Source organism: Bubalus kerabau, chromosome 23 (genome assembly GCF_029407905.1).
Source record: "Bubalus kerabau isolate K-KA32 ecotype Philippines breed swamp buffalo chromosome 23, PCC_UOA_SB_1v2, whole genome shotgun sequence".
Lineage (NCBI taxonomy): Eukaryota > Metazoa > Chordata > Mammalia > Artiodactyla > Bovidae > Bubalus > Bubalus kerabau.
In genome coordinates, this window is record NC_073646.1 from 38,355,417 (window position 1) to 38,376,470 (window position 21,054).

The 21,054-nt window shown below is 53.2% G+C and overlaps 1 protein-coding gene across 5 annotated transcripts in view; it reads right to left on the reverse strand.

Moving 5' to 3' along the window:
- The window catches only part of TRRAP (transformation/transcription domain associated protein), a 90,365-nt gene that overhangs the window by 51,818 nt on the left and 17,493 nt on the right, over positions 1 to 21,054 (reverse strand). For 4 of the 5 annotated variants that reach the window (XM_055562506.1, XM_055562504.1, XM_055562502.1 and 1 more), the window contains exons 14-28: positions 20,240 to 20,474; positions 19,275 to 19,641; positions 19,091 to 19,188; positions 18,469 to 18,663; positions 17,430 to 17,621; positions 15,345 to 15,510; positions 13,091 to 13,347; positions 10,885 to 11,085; positions 8,249 to 8,400; positions 7,606 to 7,805; positions 6,160 to 6,377; positions 5,865 to 6,062; positions 4,821 to 5,081; positions 4,180 to 4,341; positions 976 to 1,072 (exon numbers count right to left, since the gene is read on the reverse strand). In XM_055562506.1, coding sequence (XP_055418481.1) covers positions 976 to 1,072; positions 4,180 to 4,341; positions 4,821 to 5,081; positions 5,865 to 6,062; positions 6,160 to 6,377; positions 7,606 to 7,805; positions 8,249 to 8,400; positions 10,885 to 11,085; positions 13,091 to 13,347; positions 15,345 to 15,510; positions 17,430 to 17,621; positions 18,469 to 18,663; positions 19,091 to 19,188; positions 19,275 to 19,641; positions 20,240 to 20,474 — 2,999 coding nt within the window. The remainder of the gene's footprint in view (positions 1 to 975; positions 1,073 to 4,179; positions 4,342 to 4,820; positions 5,082 to 5,864; positions 6,063 to 6,159; positions 6,378 to 7,605; positions 7,806 to 8,248; positions 8,401 to 10,884; positions 11,086 to 13,090; positions 13,348 to 15,344; positions 15,511 to 17,429; positions 17,622 to 18,468; positions 18,664 to 19,090; positions 19,189 to 19,274; positions 19,642 to 20,239; positions 20,475 to 21,054) is intronic. The other variant, XM_055562505.1, reaches the window with a different exon arrangement.

Sequence of the window (21,054 nt, forward strand, 5' to 3'; positions counted from 1 at the left end):
AACATGCTGCCCAGGGGCGGGCACGGCAGACCCGTGGGCACGCGCACGGCACTTGCACTGAGGGCGGGGCTGCGGGCTCTGGCGACGAAGGGGACGGACACTCAGCTCAGTGTCCCCCCACTATCTGCGCCCCAATCTGCAGGGGGGTCAAAGGGCTTGAAAGGCAGACATTCTCAGGACAGAGAACGTAACTTGAGCCTGTATGTTACAGCTTACTTAAGCAGTAATGTTCTAGCTCGTGTGAAATGTGTGAGGGGTGCCCCAAGGAGAGGAGCCCCAACAGGAGGGGTGAGAAGACCCCCTGCGTCCTCCCTCACGCTGGCCTGCCATGTCTTGAGCTCCATCCTCAAGTTCTGCCTCTCAGCTCCTCTACCTCTAATTCAAGGAGGATTCTGGCAATATTTCATTAAGTGTGTAAAAGTCAACAACAGATAAAGTTAACCACTGGGTATTTATCAAAAAGGAGGAAATGACTGTTTCTAAGTATGAAGGCAAGTAGTGTATTTTCCTAAATTATGTACAATTCCTGTGCTAAACAATGATGACTGACATTCTTAATGAAAGCCTGGAGACAGCAGGAGTCTCAAACGCTCCTAAATCACTAAAAAGTCTAAAAAGATCGAAATACTTTGATTCAGATGAAAATGGCAAGATGTGAATGGTGTGACATCACTCTTAAACCAGGAAATTAGAGATACACCTTAGAGAAATGTTCAGTTCCCATAAGAGAGCTACAAAGAGTTTACAACACATAAAATGCAGTTTATTAGAGAGTCGAATAATTACTTAAATTCTAGCAATCTATACAGTCCAATGACATCTCATTATGCAGCCTGATAAACACACCAACAGTTTTTTTTTTTATTCCCCCTTAGAGACCATAGAGAGTCAGAAAAATCAGACAACAAAAAAAAGGCCATCGGTCCCCCTCCACTTCTGTGCCCGGTAACTTGTTTCAGATTTACGTGAACTTACTTAAGGCTGCAATCCGTAAAGGGACAAGCGACGGAAGGCTTTTATAACAGGGCAGCTTTGTTAAAGCCGAATCTTCAGCCTCGCACAAGTTCAAGAGCTGCAAGAGACAGAATGATGTAATTCGGCCTGCTCTCACTGTGAAGACCTTGCAAGTAACAGGACACGGCCATCAGCCACACGTGACACAATTAACAAACCAAACCCAAATCCTGAGGCACTTAAGTATCCAAATGTCACTGGGCTTCCTTATTCTGAAGCAAAACTCAGTCAACCTCTGAAATAAATTCTTTGGCACTCTGATCGGCTCTGATATCATCATGCTTTTTCTTTACACAGAGGGTCACTCTATCTAAATGCAAATTCCACAATGGGGGGACAATGCCTTGTTCAGAGCCGTTTCCTGATGCCGTGGGCCAAGGCCCAAGAAATAAACATGCTGTATTTCAAGTGTTTGAGCAGTAATACTTTTTCTTTCTTTTTAAGCACACAGAAGCATAAGAAGGAAGTATTTTATTGCAAATATATATATATATATATATACACACACACACACATGGTGTATAATGCAGATACTCCAGCAGCTAGTCTTCCAGACATTTCACCAAACCAGTACACATTTATATAAGTACTGCCTAAAATACTATATATGGTGTTCTATTACTACTTTCTCCTTCTACTGACATCCTGGACAACTTAGATAAGGGCTATAACCAAGGTATAAAAAATAAATAAATAAAAGCTAGAACACACAATCAATGACCTCATGCCCAAGTAAAAACAAGGAACTTAAAGAATCAAGAGGCAAGTTTTTTCATAGCTGGAAATTCAGACTTGGTGTGCATAAGCAAGAACTTGCTTCTTATGACTTCTGGCTGTTTAGTCTGACAATGCCTCCAGAATAAGTCACATCTTGAAACCATTTCAAATTGGGCTAATCCACAGCCCATTATCAAGTCTAAGCTGACGTCTATGGTTTGACCGCATCTACGGTTGCGCTCCCCTTCAGCACCGTCGAGCACCTGCCACGCTGTAACACCGACAGCGACAAGTCACGGAAGGGGCCACCCTCCACTGCCTGTCATCCTGGGAAGCGGCCACCCTCCACTGCCTGTCATCCTGGGAAGCGACCACCCTCCACTGCCTGTCATCCTGGGAAGGGGCCACCCTCCACTGCCTGTCATCCTGGGAAGCGGCCACCCTCCACTGCCTGTCATCCTGGGAAGGGGCCACCCTCCACTGCCTGTCATCCTGGGAAGGGGCCACCCTCCACTGCCTGTCATCCTGGGAAGCGGCCACCCTCCACTGCCTGTCATCCTGGGAAGGGGCCACCCTCCACTGCCTGTCATCCTGGGAAGCGGCCACCCTCCACTGCCTGTCATCCTGGGAAGCGGCCACCCTCCACTGCCTGTCATCCTGGGAAGCGGCCACCCTCCACTGCCTGTCATCCTGGGAGCGGCCACCCTCCACTGCCTGTCATCCTGGGAAGGGGCCACCCTCCACTGCCTGTCATCCTGGGAAGGGGCCACCCTCCACTGCCTGTCATCCTGGGAAGGGGCCACCCTCCACTGCCTGTCATCCTGGGAAGCGGCCACCCTCCACTGCCTGTCATCCTGGGAAGGGGCCACCCTCCACTGCCTGTCATCCTGGGAAGGGGCCACCCTCCACTGCCTGTCATCCTGGGAAGCGGCCACCCTCCACTGCCTGTCATCCTGGGAAGCGGCCACCCTCCACTGCCTGTCATCCTGGGAAGCGGCCACCCTCCACTGCCTGTCATCCTGGGAGCGGCCACCCTCCACTGCCTGTCATCCTGGGAAGGGGCCACCCTCCACTGCCTGTCATCCTGGGAAGGGGCCACCCTCCACTGCCTGTCATCCTGGGAAGGGGCCACCCTCCACTGCCTGTCATCCTGGGAAGCGGCCACCCTCCACTGCCTGTCATCCTGGGAAGGGGCCACCCTCCACTGCCTGTCATCCTGGGAAGGGGCCACCCTCCACTGCCTGTCATCCTGGGAAGGGGCCACCCTCCACTGCCTGTCATCCTGGGAAGGGGCCACCCTCCACTGCCTGTCATCCTGGGAAGGGGCCACCCTCCACTGCCTGTCATCCTGGGAAGCGGCCACCCTCCACTGCCTGTCATCCTGGGAAGCGGCCACCCTCCACTGCCTGTCATCCTGGGAAGGGGCCACCCTCCACTGCCTGTCATCCTGGGAAGCGGCCACCCTCCACTGCCTGTCATCCTGGGAAGGGGCCACCCTCCACTGCCTGTCATCCTGGGAAGGGGCCACCCTCCACTGCCTGTCATCCTGGGAAGGGGCCACCCTCCACTGCCTGTCATCCTGGGAAGGGGCCACCCTCCACTGCCTGTCATCCTGGGAAGCGGCCACCCTCCACTGCCTGTCATCCTGGGAAGGGGCCACCCTCCACTGCCTGTCATCCTGGGAAGGGGCCACCCTCCACTGCCTGTCATCTTGGGAAGGGGCCACCCTCCACTGCCTGTCATCTTGGGAAGGGGCCACCCTCCACTGCCTGTCATCTTGGGAAGGGGCCACCCTCCACTGCCTGTCATCTTGGGAAGGGGCCACCCTCCACTGCCTGTCATCTTGGGAAGGGGCCATCCTCCACTGCCTGTCATCTTGGGAAGGGGCCATCCTCCACTGCCTGTCATCTTGGGGTCAAGGGGCAAGTCAAGTTCACCAGACAAAACGAGAGCCCAGCAGGGCGGCACAGCGATGAGACGCCAGGTTCTAACACAACTGCGGTGGGTCCAGCCTAAGCTCTCCAGCGCGCCTGCGCGGCGGCTCCGGGTGCCTAACAAACCCTGAGGCTCAGGTCCGGCCCCTCCAGAAGGAGAGTGCTCAGGCTCTATACTTCATGTGGTACTACCGGAGCCAGGTAAGGGCGCTCACGTGAAGTGAGGTCTCCACAGGGCATGACACACTCAAGTCTGATAAACTTAATAAACGGAGAGCTTGCTGACATGAGTGATAGAGGAGGATGTACAGTCTTGGCTCTGAAATGCACTTCACGGTCGTGAAGAGCAAGGCTCCTCGTGAAGGCTAACAGAGCTCCAAGGACTCAGCAACCCCCACCTCACTGGACATCTCAGCCACACGCCTGCCTCCTCCCCGGCCCAGGCGACAGCCGGCTCCCTGCAGTCACGGCCCCACCTTCTGTGCGCACGGCTGCCCGCCCAGGCTGGCCCTACCTCGGTGTAGAACACCTTGTGCTCCACTACGTTGAGGTCCATGGTGAAGAGCCGGGGCTGCAGCGTGGTGCAGAACGTGTTCCCCTCCATCAGCCCGATCTGGGCGTTGGCGGGCTGGTGGCGCAGCAGGTGCTTCTTCGGGGGGACCATGTCCTGGAGGACCTGGGGGAGACACAGAGGACGCACCACTGATCGCCGCCTCTTAAAAAACAAACACCTCAGCGCAAGATCCTAAGCCAGTGAGCAACCTGAAAACCATAACTGAGATCAAGTTCTCCCAGACAGCCCTCAGTTAAGAAAGGGAGGAGCTGCTTCAAGCACTGACGCTGGGTCGTGGAGAGACGCATTCAGACGCATTCCACTCCTCGGGGTCCAGAGCAGCCGCTCTTACAACAGCAAAAACCAAAACCAAACCAAGGATGAGACCAGGTTGTGCTCATCAGGCCCAAAAACCAGCCCCCACCCCTGACAGTCGCTGAAACAGACGTTAACATGAGCACGTTGCCGTCCGCAAACCTGAGGTCAGAACGAGCACATGTAACAGCACTTAGCTCACAAAACGCCAGATTCCGTATCATCAACACTCAAACCTGAAGGAAGAAAAAGCCCGCAGGGGTTCCGCCCGGTGACCAGCGCCTCACCTCCTTGTGTGGCTCCATGATCACGGTCACGCTCTTCCCGGTGACCTGGGCCAGCACCTGCAGCGAGTGCATGGCCTGCTTCCTCACGGTGGAGTTTGGGGACGTGACCTCCCGAACCAGGTCGTGGGTCACGTGGTGGAAGGACTTCTCCTGGGCCACCACGATCTCCTCCACCCTCTCCTCGTCCTTGAGGGGCGTCGCGCACCTCATCAGAAGCTGCTCCAGGGTGGTCTTGGCCATGGCGACCGCGCCGTTGGAAACCTGCAGGCCAGGGACTCCTCAGCACCAAAGACAGGCGCTGCTGCCCACAGCACCCACGTCTGCACGCCCGCCCCAAACGCTGTGGCTGGGGGCCCACGCCCCTCACACACCAGCTAAGGCGTCAAGACTGCTTCGTGTCGTCCTCAAGGTACTCCAGTAGCTAACCCTGCTGCTTAGAGATCGCTTGTTTGTCATTCAGGAAGAAAATATGGATCCAGGCTTGATTCTTGTGTTTACCAAACAGATTTAAGCAGGCAATGCCCACCACCTTCTACTTGTTTGTGCCACATCCACACAAAGGTTCATAAAGAATGTGGCTCCCTCAGGAACTTCTGCAGCACGTGTACTGTTTAATCTGTGGCAGGACTGAGTAGTAGTTTCCCTTCACGGACCACTGCGTTAAGTCCTTTGGCCAGTTACTGTTTACCCAGACTGACCCGTATTTAGAGTCTCAGAGAAAGAGAATCTGAGGGCTGTGATCTGTCCTTTCATTTACAATGTTGTAGCGAGATCAGAAGATGAGATGGTTAGCTAGCAACACCAACTCAATGGACGTGAATCTGAGCAAACTCCACAAGACAGTCAAGGACGGGAGGCCTGGCCTGCTGCAGTCCATGGGGGTCACAAACAGTCGGACACGACTCAGTGACGGAACAGCATTAGCAGTGAGATCTAAGCTTCCCGGAGAGCACACTTGCAGAACTGCCTGACACTCACTGCTGCCCAGGTGGACCACCGTCCTGCGCCCGTGCGGTTGGGCCCGGGGCCGCCCTCCCCGCCTACCTCGCCCGTCAGGTCCATCATGACGAAGAGCAGCGCTTTGAGGAAGGTCTGCTGGTTCTGCAGCACCCAGGTGAGGGGCAGGCGCTCCATGAGGAACTTGATGGACACCACGCCACCCAGCTTTGCGTACCAGGCCTGCTCATAGCAGCACGCGCACAGGCGCTCCACGATGTAGGAGAAGAGGGGCAGCTGGCACGCCTGCAAGAGACGCGCACCACTCGTGTGCCCCCAGGTCCCGAGACTCGGACAGCAGCCGCCCACGGGCAGGCAGCCCCACCCAGACCGCACTGCTCACCCGCTCCTTCGAGCCCAGGATGATGCTCGCCACGTCGAAGATGACGGCGAGGGCCACCTCCCCAATCTTGCAGAGCTCCTTCTCCTCGTACGCCATGCAGATGGCGATGGCGTCGATGAGCACCAGGGGGTCCATTCCTTTGGAGCCGTTCTCCTCACTGTGGAACATGGCGGTGCTAGGCTGGCTGCCCACCTGGTAGCAAGGGAGCAGGAAGGGGCCTGGGAGGAGAGGCGGGCGGCAGGCGGGAAAGCCGGGCTTAGCGCCACAGACACACTCGTCCCTCCAACTGCAAAACTACCCGTTTCCCTGGAAGTTAGGAATTTAATAAAAGCCAACCCTGGTACCTGACCAACTTCTGTTAAACCACAATCATTTACAAACTAAGTAGGTATAATGTAACTGACTCCATTACACAGTGTTAACTTTCAGATTTTCTCAATCACAGCTCAAAAACAGACTTGTTTAAAGGGAGAACCGTAATCAGGTCTCTTCGTTGAAAAAACTCATTAACCAGGCCACGAGGCACAACGTGGGAGTGACTATGGGTTATGCTTTGGACATTCCTGACACACACAGAGGAAAGAGCAAGAGCACCCAGCTTTGAAACCCAATCTGTGCAGGAGGGGCTGGCAGCAACTAACAACTCACGCCCGGCAGGCACCGGCCTGAGGCGAGGTGGCAGTGACTGAGAGGCGTGCGGGTCTGCCGGAAACACTGTACGGTGCTGACTGTTCGGACAGGAAGACTTTAAAAAGGGGGGAGCTCTGCGTTCTGCAGTGCTGGGAGAAAACTGCTTGTTGCCCAGGGTGAGAGGTTTCGAGGACACCAAGCGCTACTCAAGAGGTCATGCCCACGACCGGCGCTGGTCTGGGAAAGGCTGCAAAACTGAGGCTGAGTGTTCAGGAACAGCAGCGGGTGGTGCTGTGACATGTTCACTGTCTCTTACAAAACCACCAGTCTGCAACAGATTGGAAACACTAACAGAATAGGTCCTTCGGCACCCAGAGCCCGGGAAGGCCTGGAGCAGAAGGGAGGAGCGGCCAGGCAGGGGAAAGGCACAGATGAGGGTCCAGGAGCAGACTGAGGAGCCGGGGGGCCGGAGCGAGCGGTGATGGGGGCTGGGCCTGCAAACACCACTGGGGACAGGGGGCCAGCAGGGGGCAGGACCACACACCGCTCTACATGCAGAGGTCCAAAAGTACGCAGCCCCCGAAAGGAAAAACAAAGGGCCAAAACGCCAAACCCACCGTGTTAATATTCTATACGTGAAACCAGGTGACAATTTTCAAGTGAATACAGCAGCTACTGCTGAAACACCAACTCTCTGTGTCAATGGAATGAGTGCACAACCAGCAAACAACAGTCCACAACCAATCAGCCAAACCCAGCTTCTGTGCAACACGATGTCCCTGAAGACCTCGACCTGGCCCGTCTGGGGTCACTCACCGCACTGCTGGGCGACCGCCACCATCGTGTAGTGGCGGATCAAGCTGGCCACGAAGGGCAGGGCACTGGGCCGCAGATCTTTAATGACCGCGGACATGAACGCCCCGGTCAGGGCCTGCTCGAACGTCTTCCGGGCTGGGGTGTCCTGCGCTTTGTAGCGATGTGATATGATGACGTTGGGGATGGTCTTTTCTGTAAAGCTGTGCGACAATTAAATTCACCGTCACCACACTCGAGTCCAGAGCCGACGATCCTACCACAAGGGACCTATGTGTAGCTGCACAGGCCTAAGTGACTTCTCTGCTTTAATTTCAGCAACAAGTGGAATCTAACGTGACAAGTTTCACAATGCATGTCTTCAGCCAACGGGTCAAGAGACACCAAAAGTGCTGTCCCCTAATGTGAGCACGGGCCAGTGACTCAGAGGGACACCACAGAACGGCAGCACATTCAAGGGCTGAGAGAGACTAACCCTCAAGCACCCAAGTTCTTTCCATTTTCTCTAAAAGAGAGGCAGGGCTGGGCAGACAGCGTGTCCTTTTCCTGACTGACGGAACACGCTTCCGACACTGAGAGATCTGGGAGGCACCCCACCCCTAATGCTCTGAAACAAGGCCCGCGCCCGTCCCCGCGCAGAGCATACTTGGGGTGGGCCAGGAGCTGGTAGAGCGCGTGCTTGTTGTCCTCCAGGCTCATCATCGCCACCAAGAAGCACTTGATCACTTCCCACGCCTGCCTCCGGTAGTAGGGCTCGGTGTTGGCACTCTTCAGGCAGTCTAGAGCCGTTTCAATGGCCTGTGGTGAAAAAGCACGGCAACTGGGTTTGTGCTGAAATCATGATTCTGAAAAGCCTTTGCTGGAGGCACGAGCAGCACCCAGAAGCAGCTTGATGCACGTCTACCCGCACAGAGAGCAGTGGTTCTGCAGACAGGCGAGCAGGTTTCACCAAATGAAGCATCCGGAGGAGGCAATGGATGCGGCTCAAACTGAAATGTGAAGCCGGGTTTACTGATTTTGTGCTTAAATGGCGATGGGAAACTTCAGAAATTAAGTGAGCTCAGGACTCCTGTGGCAGATTTGCTGGATTAAACTAGAACCTGAGTCGTCTCAGCTCAAAACTAAGATGACTTTCCTAAGGTTTAACTAATTTCTTGCAAAAGGGTTTACTTCATTTTTTCAGAAAACCTACACAGCTTCACACATCTTATCCTACCCTGCAGGTGGACCAGGAAGGCAGAGAAGGCAGGATCACACACAAAAACACAAGTCTTCAACAGCTCAGGTGCTAATGTTAAGGGTACTTACACACCTAGAAATCAAAGGCCTAATCTGTACTGGGCTTCCCTGGTGGCTCAGAGGTTAAAGCATCTGCCTGCAATGCGGGAGACCAGGGTTCAATCCCTGGCTCAGGAAGATCCCCTGGAGAAGGAAATGGCAACCCACTCCAGTTTTCTTGCCTGGAGAATCCCATGGACAGAGGAGCCTGGTAGGCTACAGTCCACGGGGTCACAAAGAGTCGGACACGACTGGGCGACTTCACTCAATCTGTACTGAAGTCTCCTCCAGACGCAGTGTGAGGAGCCAGGGAGGGGCTGATGGGATGGGGCCCATGTCCTCCAGACGCAGGCTGGCCTCTCCCTACCTCACCCCTCTCTGCAGAGACTGGAGGGGGAACTGTGTTCTCTTAGAGGATCAACATAACCTCCAAGCCGATCACCGTTCCCTCCCCACCCAAGAAAGGACTGTCTTCGGTATGCCAAAAGCAACTCATGTCATGTAAACCCGCGGCGCTGGGCCTGGCCCTTCCCTGCCGGCTCCTGCCAGGGCCCCACGTGCCACCCTCTGTGAAGGGTCCCAGGAGCAGCATCGGATCCCTGGAAGGACCAGGGAGGCATGACTTCACTATCTGGTTTCTTCCCTGCTTTAGCTGCTTGGGGGAAAAACTACTTCTAAAGGGATCTTCTTGCTCTGCTCAGTCTATGCAGAGGTCAAGTGAAAGTCATAGTTTGCATTCTAATGCCAACCCGGCACTAACAGGGCTAAAGCAAACAGAATCCTAACTTAAGGAAATTACCTAAGATGTGTGAACTGGCTAGATTCACAGAGTGGTCACTATGGTCATTTTCAAGGTAAAGACAGAATTGTAGTTGTATTTTCTCACAAGGAAACTAGTGTTTATTTGGCAAGTGCTTCAATAAGGATTGCAATGAGGAGCTGAGAATAAAAAGGGCAATACGTCTGTGGGGCAGGGCTGGGGGAGGGGAGCGACAATGTGTGTGCTTGAGAAGGTGGGGGGAGAGGCTGGGTGGGGGACAGGTGGACACAGAGAAGACCCCAGAAACAGCTCCAGGGAGATGCTACCCAGAGGGCACCCTTCCTCACAAACGGTCAGCAATGTCTGGCTCAAAAAAAAAATCACAGGCACTCCTGCTGTGTCTACTTCCCACATGGACAGCGGAGTTCTAATACAGAGGATAGGGCGAGGCGAGCCCGCGCTCAGGCAGGGCTGAGTGGTCCCGGCCACAGGGCACGGCCAGGCCCAGGCCTGCAGGGAGCTCAGCGTCCGGCCGGCGTGCGGCTCACTGAAGCAGCCATCACTCGGACACACGCCAAAGGGCGGTAAAACCCCTCCCCAAAATGCCCTGGGTAAAGTAGCCTGAAACGATGAGGTATCAAAAGCGGCAATGCAGGCAGCGAAGGCGGGTTCTATAATAAAAAGGGGAAAGTCGGATACGACCACACGGACCGTAAGTAAGACCTTGAGTGTGGGAGGCCCAGAGGGGTCAGTGAGGTGAGGGGGCCAGATCTCAGTAAGGGTCAGGCAGAAGCGGCTGAGTGATGCAATACGCTGGGCACCGCCTGCTGGTTTTGACACAGCCGCCCCTGGAGGGAGCCCGGGAGTAAAGTAGGAGCTTGAGGGGGCGGGCGGGGCGGTGAGACAGGGACACGATCAGCCTGGTTCTACGTCACCCCTGATGAGACACCCGCTGGGCATCAGAGCAGACAAAGGGCAAGGGTGAGGCGAGCGGGGCAGCACCCCCCCGCCCGTCTGGAAGGAGCGCAGGTCCTCGGGGGCAGCGCCCCTCACTGGCCTCCTGGCGTCATGGAAACCCTCACCAGCCAAGCTGGGCCCCAGCAAGCCTTGTTGCTCTTTGCGTTAAGAAACTCCCGCCCCAAAGGGACTGGTTCTATCTGCATGTTTCTGAACAGAACTTAAACGTCTTAAAGGGGAACCTGCAGTCTCTTTTTTAAGACGCTCCCAGAGACGGGCGCAGTTACCTTCTCCATCGGGAGCTGAAGGGACGCTTTACAGTCAGAAAACTCCACAGTGACGCTGGGGCCCTGAACTTCGGTCACGACGTAAAGCAGCTTCTGGGACTCCTTGAGCATCTTCCTGTTGCTGCCGCCGAACTTCCCGAGGACGCGGTAGGCCACGTGCGAGATGCTGTCCGCGGGGTTGCGCAGAGTGCGCCACAGAGCCTGCAAGCCAACGCGCGCCTGTCAGCCTCCGAGCCCGCGCCCACAGCCCCCGCCCCACCCAAAAGCTCTGGGGATGACGCGGCGAAGACGCCCCTCCCCAAAAGCTCTGGGGGAGACGCAGCGAAGACGCCCCACTCAAAAGCTCTGGGGGAGACGCGGCGAAGACGCCCCTCCCCAAAATCTCTGGAGAAGATGCGGCGAAGATGCCCCACTCAAAGCTCTGGGGGAGACGCGGCAAAGACGCCCCTCCCCTCAGCCCCCAGACACAGCTCTCTGCCTGCAGGACCGGTGTTAGTCCTGTGTGTGTCCTTCCGAGAAACTGAATGCCTTTACAGAAAACACACACGTAAATGTTCTTCTGTGCTCCTGGAGCACAGATGGTAGCGAGTCGTCAACAGCGTAGAGCTCAAAGGCAAGAGAACGGAACAACACACTGCTTGGATGGATACGCACACGGGCTGGGGGAGCAGCCAGGAAAACACGTCTGCCGGTAAAGCCCTTAACTCTGGATTAGATGGAGTATCCTCAGGTTTTTACTGCTATTAGGTTTTATAACTTATAAACATGATACACAAATTTCCTTCTACATTTCAAATCTAATATGAGAAAAGATGGTGAAGAGGGAACACTGGGATTGTAAAGGGACCGGCATTGTAAGAGAAACGAGTTACTGGGTACCTCGTACTCACAGTTAATATAAAGAACAGAGAGGCCATTGACTTTCAAAAAACTGCGATTTTCCCAACTTTTTCACTGACATCTTCATAAATCATGAAAATGGCCACAGCTCACTATTTAAATCTATTTTCTGACACATCCTCTGTAACAAGGCCAGGTATTAGCGTCTAGCGATCATCAATATAAAATCTTTGAACTCTTCTGTAAGCAAAATTCCAGTTTCTCTTATGTTCCTGTTGGCCCACCCGAAGCCTGAGCACCACAGGAGAGGGGCGTCTGCTCGCCTCCCTGGGGAGGAGGCAGCCTGGGAATGGGAGTCCAGTCTCCCACCCTCGCACAGGGACTTGGCGGCCTGACGGGCCTCTGCCAGCAGTCCGGCAGGCAGGAAGCAAGCAGGGGCCCTGAGCAATCTCTCCCTCAGCCTGTTCTGCTCACTGAAGGGCAGGAGGCCCCGAGCCCAGCCCTGCCTCCTCTCCCCACGCAGTGCTCACCCAGGCTCAGGTCGGGCCCACGGTCAGCCTTCCAGAACCAACAGTCCTGCTCTCTGGCCAGGCCTCCACATAACTGGCCTTGGTGGCTCCCACCCAGCCTCTCGGCCATCTTCTCCTTTCTAGATGGAGCCTGAGACGTGCGTGCAGGTCACTGTCTCGTGTCCACTGTCCAGAGATCCTGCATCTCAGGAGCGACTGCGTGCCCATCACAGAAGCTGGCACTTAGACCCCGATCTGGGGCCAAACACTCTCTGCTAAAGGGGTGGGTGAGCAAGCAACAAGTCAGCCCTGACCTCTAACATTCACCAACCACAGTACAAACCGTAACCATCAGCAAAACACGAGGGGACAACCCCACACCCAACACAGAGCTCTAATGACCACAAAACCTAACACGGGTTCAAACCTGCCTTTCTCTTCTGTTTCCTCCGGGGGCGGCCAGACAGCTCTCTCTCTACAACAAGGGTGCACCTCTGCACTGTGTAACTCGGGAACCCCCAGAAAGAGAGCGCATCTCCCTGGAAACAGCGGTAGCCAGGTTAACGCCTGCCTTCCCAAGCCATCAAGCTCATGAGAACGCGACACTGTGAGAGCCCTCTGAAAGGGGAGCAATGCTGCAAAACAAGTATCTGCTCGACACTCGTGGTGTTTCTCCACATCACTTCGTAGGCCAGAAGCCTCACACAGCCAGGCGAAGGCTCCATTGGTAGCGCAGCAGAGCGCGAGCGCAGGGCAGCGAGCTTGCCTCTGAAACGGCCCGCATGGCGTCCCCGGGAAGGAGGTGGGTCCCGGGGCCCACGGCACCCTCTGCTGGCGGCACAGGGACGCGCACTCACCTGCATGAGCTCGGCGCGCACCGGCTGGATGTGGTCGTACAGGAAGTCGGGCTGCAGGTTGTCCACGCACAGCTCCAGCGTCCGCAGGCCTTGGCTGACCAACGTCTGAGAGCCGTTGAGCGCCGACACCAGGGGGTCCATGAGCATGGGCAGGTAGGGCAGGAGCGAGCTCAGCCGCACAGGCACCGTGAGACACAGCTCCACGAACAGGTCCTTCATATGCTGCTTGTGCAGGCCACTCTGCAGCATGTTGAGCCCTGCGTGGGGACGTCAGCACGTTGAGCCCTGTCTGTGGGGGACGGTACAGCCCAGGTGCACCCAGGTAACGCCGAGAATAACCGGCCACTCTTTCTGTAAACATCCGCCTCAAGACAGAATGACGCCTTAGGGTTACGTTTGCTGCACCTATCCTGTAACTGCACCCGAGGCCTCTTCCGTCTACCATATGTCGACAGTAGGCTGCATGTAATCAGTTTAGGTTGTGATGAGTATTATTTAATGTGGACTGAACTAACGTTAAGGACTAATTAATGCTGCTGCTGCTAAGTCGCTGCAGTCGTGTCCGACTCTGTGCGACCCCATGGACTGCAGCCTACTAGGCTCCTCCGTCCCTGGGATTTTCCAGGCAAGAGTACCGGAGTGGGGTGCCATTGCCTTCTCCGAATTAATGCTACACAAGGTATTTAACATCATGTTCTCCAGTGACTAAGCCCAATCTAGAAAGAAACAGACTCCAACGTGACGTGTTCATCTCAAGTCTGAGGCTTACAAGCTTGCATGTCATTTCAGGTTTCCACTAAACCACGGCTGATGTTTATACTTTAAAATAAACTTAAAAAAAAAAATCCACTCGATTTTGTAAATGAGAGGAGCTTCCTTCTTATAAACTCACGGCCCCGTACACTCTTCACGAGGGTAACAAAGTATTTATTGAGCCCCGCTCCTGAAAAACGTCAGATGTAGACCTGCCCACAGAACCTGAGAGACAGCTGGGAAGAGAAAAGCAGGGAACAGCACCCCCCAAACAAGGTGCGTCCCAGGCAGCTGAGTCTAAAGAGGGACCGTGGGCCAAGGCAACACACAGCAGTCGCGCCAGACTCAGAACCCAAAGGAGAAGGGAGACAAGGAGAGGGGCCAGGCCCAGCTCCCAGGAGGGGATGTGCTTGAACAAAATAGGTGGGCAGAGAAGGGAGGCTGGGAAGACTGCAGGCGGGGCCGTGAGACCGATCAGAGCAGAGAGCGCAGGCTGGGGAGGCCTGGAGTCAGGGTCAAAAAACAGACAACACAGCCTGCCTACAGGCCTCCTTAAGCACCTGCCGGGGGACTTAGGGCCACGTTACCTTCAACATGAAGGAGGGCATGGTAACCCACTCCAGTATTCTCGTCTGGAGAATCCCAAGGACAGAAGAGCCTGGTGGGCTACATCCCGTGGGGTCACACAAAGTCAAACACAACTGAGCGACTAACACTGCCTTTAACATGCTCAAGGATCCCCCAGGTACCTTCTGGGCACATTATGCTATAAATGGCTTCTCTCAGAAGAATTTATAAAGAAAATACAGAAGAAGATTCAATCCCTTGCCAAGAGCTCACCCTTTCCAAACAAACAAAAAAAAAAACATTCCAAGGACAGTGTGTCCACTCAGTTCATACCTGTGAACATTCACTGGACTCAAGATGCCCTTTGGCTGTAAGCCTTGAAAGCATTCCTAATGCACAGGAAGAATCCTGTCTATGCACCTTAACAACTAAATAAAAACACATATTTTTATATATTATATATAGGGCTTATATCTGGAGAAGGAAATGGCAACCCACTCCAGTGTTCTTGCCTGGAGAATCCCAGGGATGGGGGAGCCTGGTGGGCTGCCGTCTGTGGGGTTGCACCGAGTCGGACACGACTGAAGCAACTTAGCAGCAGCAGCAGCAGCAGGGCTTATATCAGCTTTATCACTTGTTTTTTTGCCTTCTTGTTCTCTTTCAGTCTAGAGATCCCTGACTTTACTAGTCTCTAAAACTGCTTTGCAAATGCTACAAAAACGTCCTAACTGGGGTCAACGAAGACCTTCCCACTCCCAGTCAATTCTGAGCAGGGAGACGTACCCCTTTAAAGCTCAAGACACAGGGACAGACACACACACGCACACACGTCCCCTCCATGACCGGGTGCAGAGGAGGAACCCCAGCAAACAAGGTTAGCCAAAACCCACACATGCACACAAGACTCAACGGCGACCGGGATCACTGCTCTGACCTTGCAGGAGGTTGGGTAGGAGAGGCAGGAATTCCTGATACAGGAGATCATGGCTCCCACCCCCAATGGAGCGGAACAAGGCCCGCAGCAGCAGGAAGTAGTTGTAGGGCTCTTTGGCCGTCTGGGCGAGCTCCATCGAGCTGTTGACAATCTTGTGCAGGTGAGGCTGTGGGACGGAGAAAAAGCAGGTTAACAGGCTCCACAGGGAGGAGGGTTCACTGCACAAAGGGAGGAAGGGAAGATCATCTTGATGAATTTTCCAAAAAGAAAAACCAAACAGAACCTTTCCAATGTTTATTTGACTCAAATTAATTTCTCTTAAAATACAGGTAGCTTTCCACCCAGTCTGACTGTGAAAGCAGCATTTACTAGGTTCCTATCTTACCACTAAGACGTAGGCGAGCGATGCTGCACAGACGCTCTGCAGCAGGACCTGAAGGGCCTGTTGGCTCTGCAGCTCTTGTGGACAGTCCCTCCCCTTTCTAAGAACAAATAATCAAAGAGACGAAAGAAGCCGGTCTCCTAATAACTATGGAAATACAAAAAGCAACCCAAAGGCACGGAAACTTCACTACCAATCACATACTACACATGACAAGTTGGGAAGAGCCTCAGAAGACATTCGAGATCGGAACGTTTTAGAAGACTTGATCAAAAAATCTGTTCGTATTTATTTACTTCAAAAAAGCATTAAAGTTTAGTGAATAGCTTAAAACAGGTTAGCTTTTTATCTTGTACTTCAAATCCTAGTCTTGACACGCAACAGGTTAAGTTTGATGTGAGTTTTACTGCAGGCGCATTTAAAGTGAACTGCAAACTATCCGCTTAGCCATCTGTAACCGTATATGGCATTTCTTTTATAGATAAATCATCCCTATTAGTCTCAAGACAAAGCATTCTATCAAATTATTCTTTGAACATCTCTCGAACATTCAGACGCCTCATCATTAGACTTGTCTGTTAGGTTTTATTCTTTTTTGTTGGTTGCTGGTTTATACAGTTGTCCCCGAGGTTGGCAAAAATTGAATTATTTGAAGATATTAAATTATGTGAACAAAGAACACAAATATTTTACATCTTTCTGAAAGTTTGTCTTTTTATACTAACTCAAAAGTAACGTCAAGGTTGTTGGTAACTGATTACTACGTAACTGAAGAAGTGGAGGAAACTGTCTCACACAAGCACCAACTACTGGTGCTTTATGTCACACTTACTTCAGAAGAAAATGGACCTCCTTTACATTCTCAAACCTTCTCCCTACAGGAAAACATCTCTCTTCAGACAGAACTGATAATACTCAGCTTTCTGCAGAAACTAAAATATCCTGCGATCAGTAGAAGAGAATTTTCATAAGGTTTTTTGTTCCACGCGCTGCCTTCAGTGGCTGCCATAAGCATGCACTGGCTTCTGCCATTCGCTGGAATCAAGTAACTGATGAGACACGACAACACGCACGGGATCAGTCGCACAGAGGAGTGCGTCAGGAAACACACCCCTCCTGGACAGCCTTAATACAGGGACACAAGCTGGCTGCAGTCCTTGATTCAGAGGGGAATGAGCAAACAGGCCTGAAACGGGGCATCTGTGCGCCGAACGCAAGAAGGTACGAACACAGACACAGCGCCCCGGGAAAGAAGGGGGTGTGATGGGAACTGCTCAACAGCCAACTGCTTCTCGTCGGCTCTGAGAGGTCAGATGTTCCTTCCTCTTCTATTCTTTGGTGTCACCCAATTTTTTTTTTTTTTTAAAAAAAGAACATGATGTGCTCCTACCCTACTTGTGTGGTTCATGTAAGAAATGACTTCAAAAATGAAGAATCAGTGGTGCCGAGACTACTGACAAGCCCTGCAAGTAAGAGTGCTCACATGTTCATCCTGGGTCAGCAGGCAACCAGGAGCAGCTCTGCTTTAAAACTGCAGTGTTTTCCACACTTGGCTCCAACTGGTTATAAACATTTATTCATTTAATATTATTGTGTTTAAAAATATAAAGAGCCACTCCGGTTTCTGCTCAAGATGAAGTATTGAGAAACAATGACAACAAAAAAAACCCCCAACACAACGCGCAGGCTGGGTCTGACTCTACCTTCAGCATTTGTTCGTTTTCAGCTGCGAAGAGTGAGACAGAGCCGAAGACCAACTTGAACAGCTTGAGATACAGGTTGGAGAGCTCGACGTTGGAGCCCATCTCCGGCAGGCGGTCCAGGAGGTACTCCACCAGGATCGTAGCGAACAGAGCAGAGGTAGTAGGGTTTGCCAGAAAGGAATTGGCGACAATCTGTCAGAATGAGAGACGCACGTGACAGATATCACCCCGTCCACGAAGCGGCTCCAAGAAAAAGCAATCAACGTTTCAAAATCACAAAATCAAATCTGTACCAGACACTCCCAGACATGAATTATCCACCAAAAGAAAAAAAAACCCCATCAAAATCGATTTACTGAGTGTTGCTGGAACAGTTCACTTTAAGAACTCAAATCGGTCACTTCATCCTCACTGTCAAGTACCAAGAGCCTACATCTAACACGCACTTAATTTCTACTATGAAAGGAACTGGTCCAAAATACCCTGAGCTTTTGAAAACATTTTTTTTTTCTTACTATGGCCTAACAGTTCTCTTTATGGACCATAAAGATGAGCGACGAACAACTGATGCTTTTGAACTGTGTTGGAGAAGACTCTTGAGAGTTCCTTGGACTGCAAGGAGATCAGACCAGTCAATCTTAAAGAAATCAGCCCTGAATATTCACTGAAGGACTGATGCTGGAACTCCAATACTTTGACCACCTGATGATAAGAACTGACTCATTGGAAAAGACCCTGATGCCGGGAAAGACTGAAGGCAGGAGGAGACGGGGATGACATAGGAAGAGTCGGTTGGATGGCATCACTGATTCAATGGACACGTGTTTGCACAAGCTCGGGGAGCTGGTGAGGGGCAGGGAAGCTTCGTGTGCTGCAGTCCATGGAGTCTCAAAGAATCGGACACAACTGAGCGACTGAAATGAACAGTTCTCTATAAATTTTGCTCTACAATCACTATCCTTAGGCACGTTACTTAGAAATAAAAGGAATACCAAGTATTCGACACATGTTGAAAGAATGGAAGAAAGGAGTGTCATACCTGAAGAGCGTAATTTTTTGAGATTCTTTCCACCATATAAGGGACTGTAGTTTGAAAGATTTCTTTAAATGTCAGCGGGTTCATCATTGTGAAGACACCGGCAAAGTGCTCCAGCACCTCCTTCTCTTCCTTCATCCTCACGGTTTGGCAGTTTGCTACTCGGATGTATGTCTGTCCATTTCCTGCTATCTGAACCTTGCACAGGGGGAAAACCACACGGGAATCAAAACCGAGTCTCTGAACGTATTCTATTACATAACCAGACCAGTGGGGCGTATGTAAGAGAATTAGAAATCAAATGTCTACCGCCCACCCCATCTTCTAAATTCTTTATTCTCATCTAAAATTTGCAAAAAAACCCACAAACCCAAAAACCTTTGTTAGCAGTAACAAATTCAGTAAAATTAAATCTCATTTCTACTGCATTCCCTTTATCCCATCTGCCTCTCAAAATACACCAACATGAGAATTCTCACTATTGACACAACCCTGTGCTACAGAACAAACTCAATCCGGGAACATCGATACTGCAGACCACCCAAACGGTAACAGACTTGTGAGACCCCTTCTGTCACTAGCACCTTAATTCTAAGAGGAACCTGGCCTGAGGGCACTGCCTTACCTGATAAATATCTAAAGCCTGCATTGCGTACTTGACAAGCTTGATGTAAATCTGAGTCTCTTTGGGCTGTAACTGCTTGTTGGGAATGAACTGAGCTTCTGGAAGAGAGAGGGCACAGTAAGTTACTGGGAGCAACACCCACCCTGGGAAGAACATGGTCTAAGCGACTCAGGAGCGGGATTACCACCAGGAGCTTTACACGACGTTATGCCCCACGTGATGGTCTTGACGCCGCAGACCAGGGTTTTGACCAGACTCCGGCAGTCCGTGACCTGGAACGTCTGCTTGTCCTCCTTGTCCTTCTCGCCTTGCTTCTCAAAGGGCGGCACGGGGGCCGGGGTTACAGGGGTGGCGGGGGTGGGCGGCGGGGGTGGCGGCGGGGCCGGGGTGGGGACGGGGGCTGGGGAAGGGGCTGGGCCTGGGGCTGCGGGGGCTGCGGGCACCCCGGGCAGGGCCGCATCCACGGCCCCAAGCTCAGACTGAGGCTTGCACTTCTTAAAGATGGCAGAGAGCTGGTACCGCGCAATGGTGTGGAACTTGAGAACAAACACCTGTCAGGAGAGCAAAGTGGGAGGCAGACCCAAATCACTGTCTTCACCAGGCCCAGCACCCATCCAGAGGACAGAACACACTCTCTGAAGCCACCTGCTGGAATCGCTGTTTCCCGTCCCGAGTTACTAGAGGAACTTCCCCAGGAGAGAAGCAGGGGGTGACCGGCCCGATGCCCTGGGACCTCTCCATGATCCACACAGCCCACCCCTGCCCCGGCACCGGAGACCTCCCTAGAAACGTTCATGGACAAGGGAGCACTGGGCTACACAGCATCGCAGGAAACACCGCTCCAGGTTGCCCGCCAGCAGAGTGCTGAGCGCGCCCATGGTTGCGTCCCTCAGCCCTGACAGTCCTAGGAGGCGGCCCATGGCTGTCCCGGGCAGGGACGAGCAGGCCAGCAGAGAGGGCCCAGCATCTCGCCCCAGGACCCTGGCCTAGTTGATGAGGGAGCGGGGCCTTGCACCCAGGGAGTCTAAACACCCAGGCCCTAGCTTGGCGACCAGGCGGCCTGTGAACCGCTGGTAAAGCGCTCAGGCGAGCACACAGCGCCAGGCGGGGGTGAAGGCGCGTGTCGGGCGGGGGTGCGGGGCACCGCACCTCCAGCATCCGCATCAGCACGTCCCGCCCGTTGCCGCTCTCCTGCTCGCTTTTGGAGCGGATGCAGTCCACCAGGTTTAGCAGGAGCTTGCAGGACATGGTCTGGATGCTGCTGGGCAGGGACTCGTCATCGATGTTCTTGGCGAACAGCTGGACGGCGAGGGAGAGGTCGCTGAGGGGCAGGTGCTGGCGGACGTGGTGCACAAGGTCGGCCAGCGTGCTGTAGGCGAGGGGCCTGCGGGCAGAGATCTCCGCTAGCGCATCTCGGCATCTCCTGGCCAGATCTGCAGGCCTCCACCTCCACCGCCCCCAAGGACCCCAGCGGCGGGACGGCTGGTCTGGGCACACTGCACACGGTCTTGGATTCCCCGTTACCTCCTCCCAGCTATAGGATTAAAAGGCTCCACTCTTGTCTTAGTGCTTAAATCTTTACTTTCTAAGTTGAAAAAGATGGTCACCTTCATGCACATAAATGCACCTCCATTTTATACCGTCACACCTGGTTAACCTGAGCAGAACCACCTACAGCTGGGCCCTGCCCTGAATGGGCTCTGCTGCTCAAATACAAACAGCCTGTCAACTGGTAACTTACAGGTCATGTGACACACTTCCTACCTACAAAACAAAAACACTTAACACTAATGAAATAGTTCTACCTACAGTGTAAATCAAGACAGCGACTCTGATTCAGCCAAGGCACATAAGGCAAACCAAGGCGTTTCTGAAACTTCCTGCAATTCTCAATCCAACAGGAGAGGAAAGGCCCACGGCCCACGCTCGTGGAGACGCTCCTGACACAGTGCCGGATCCCCGGC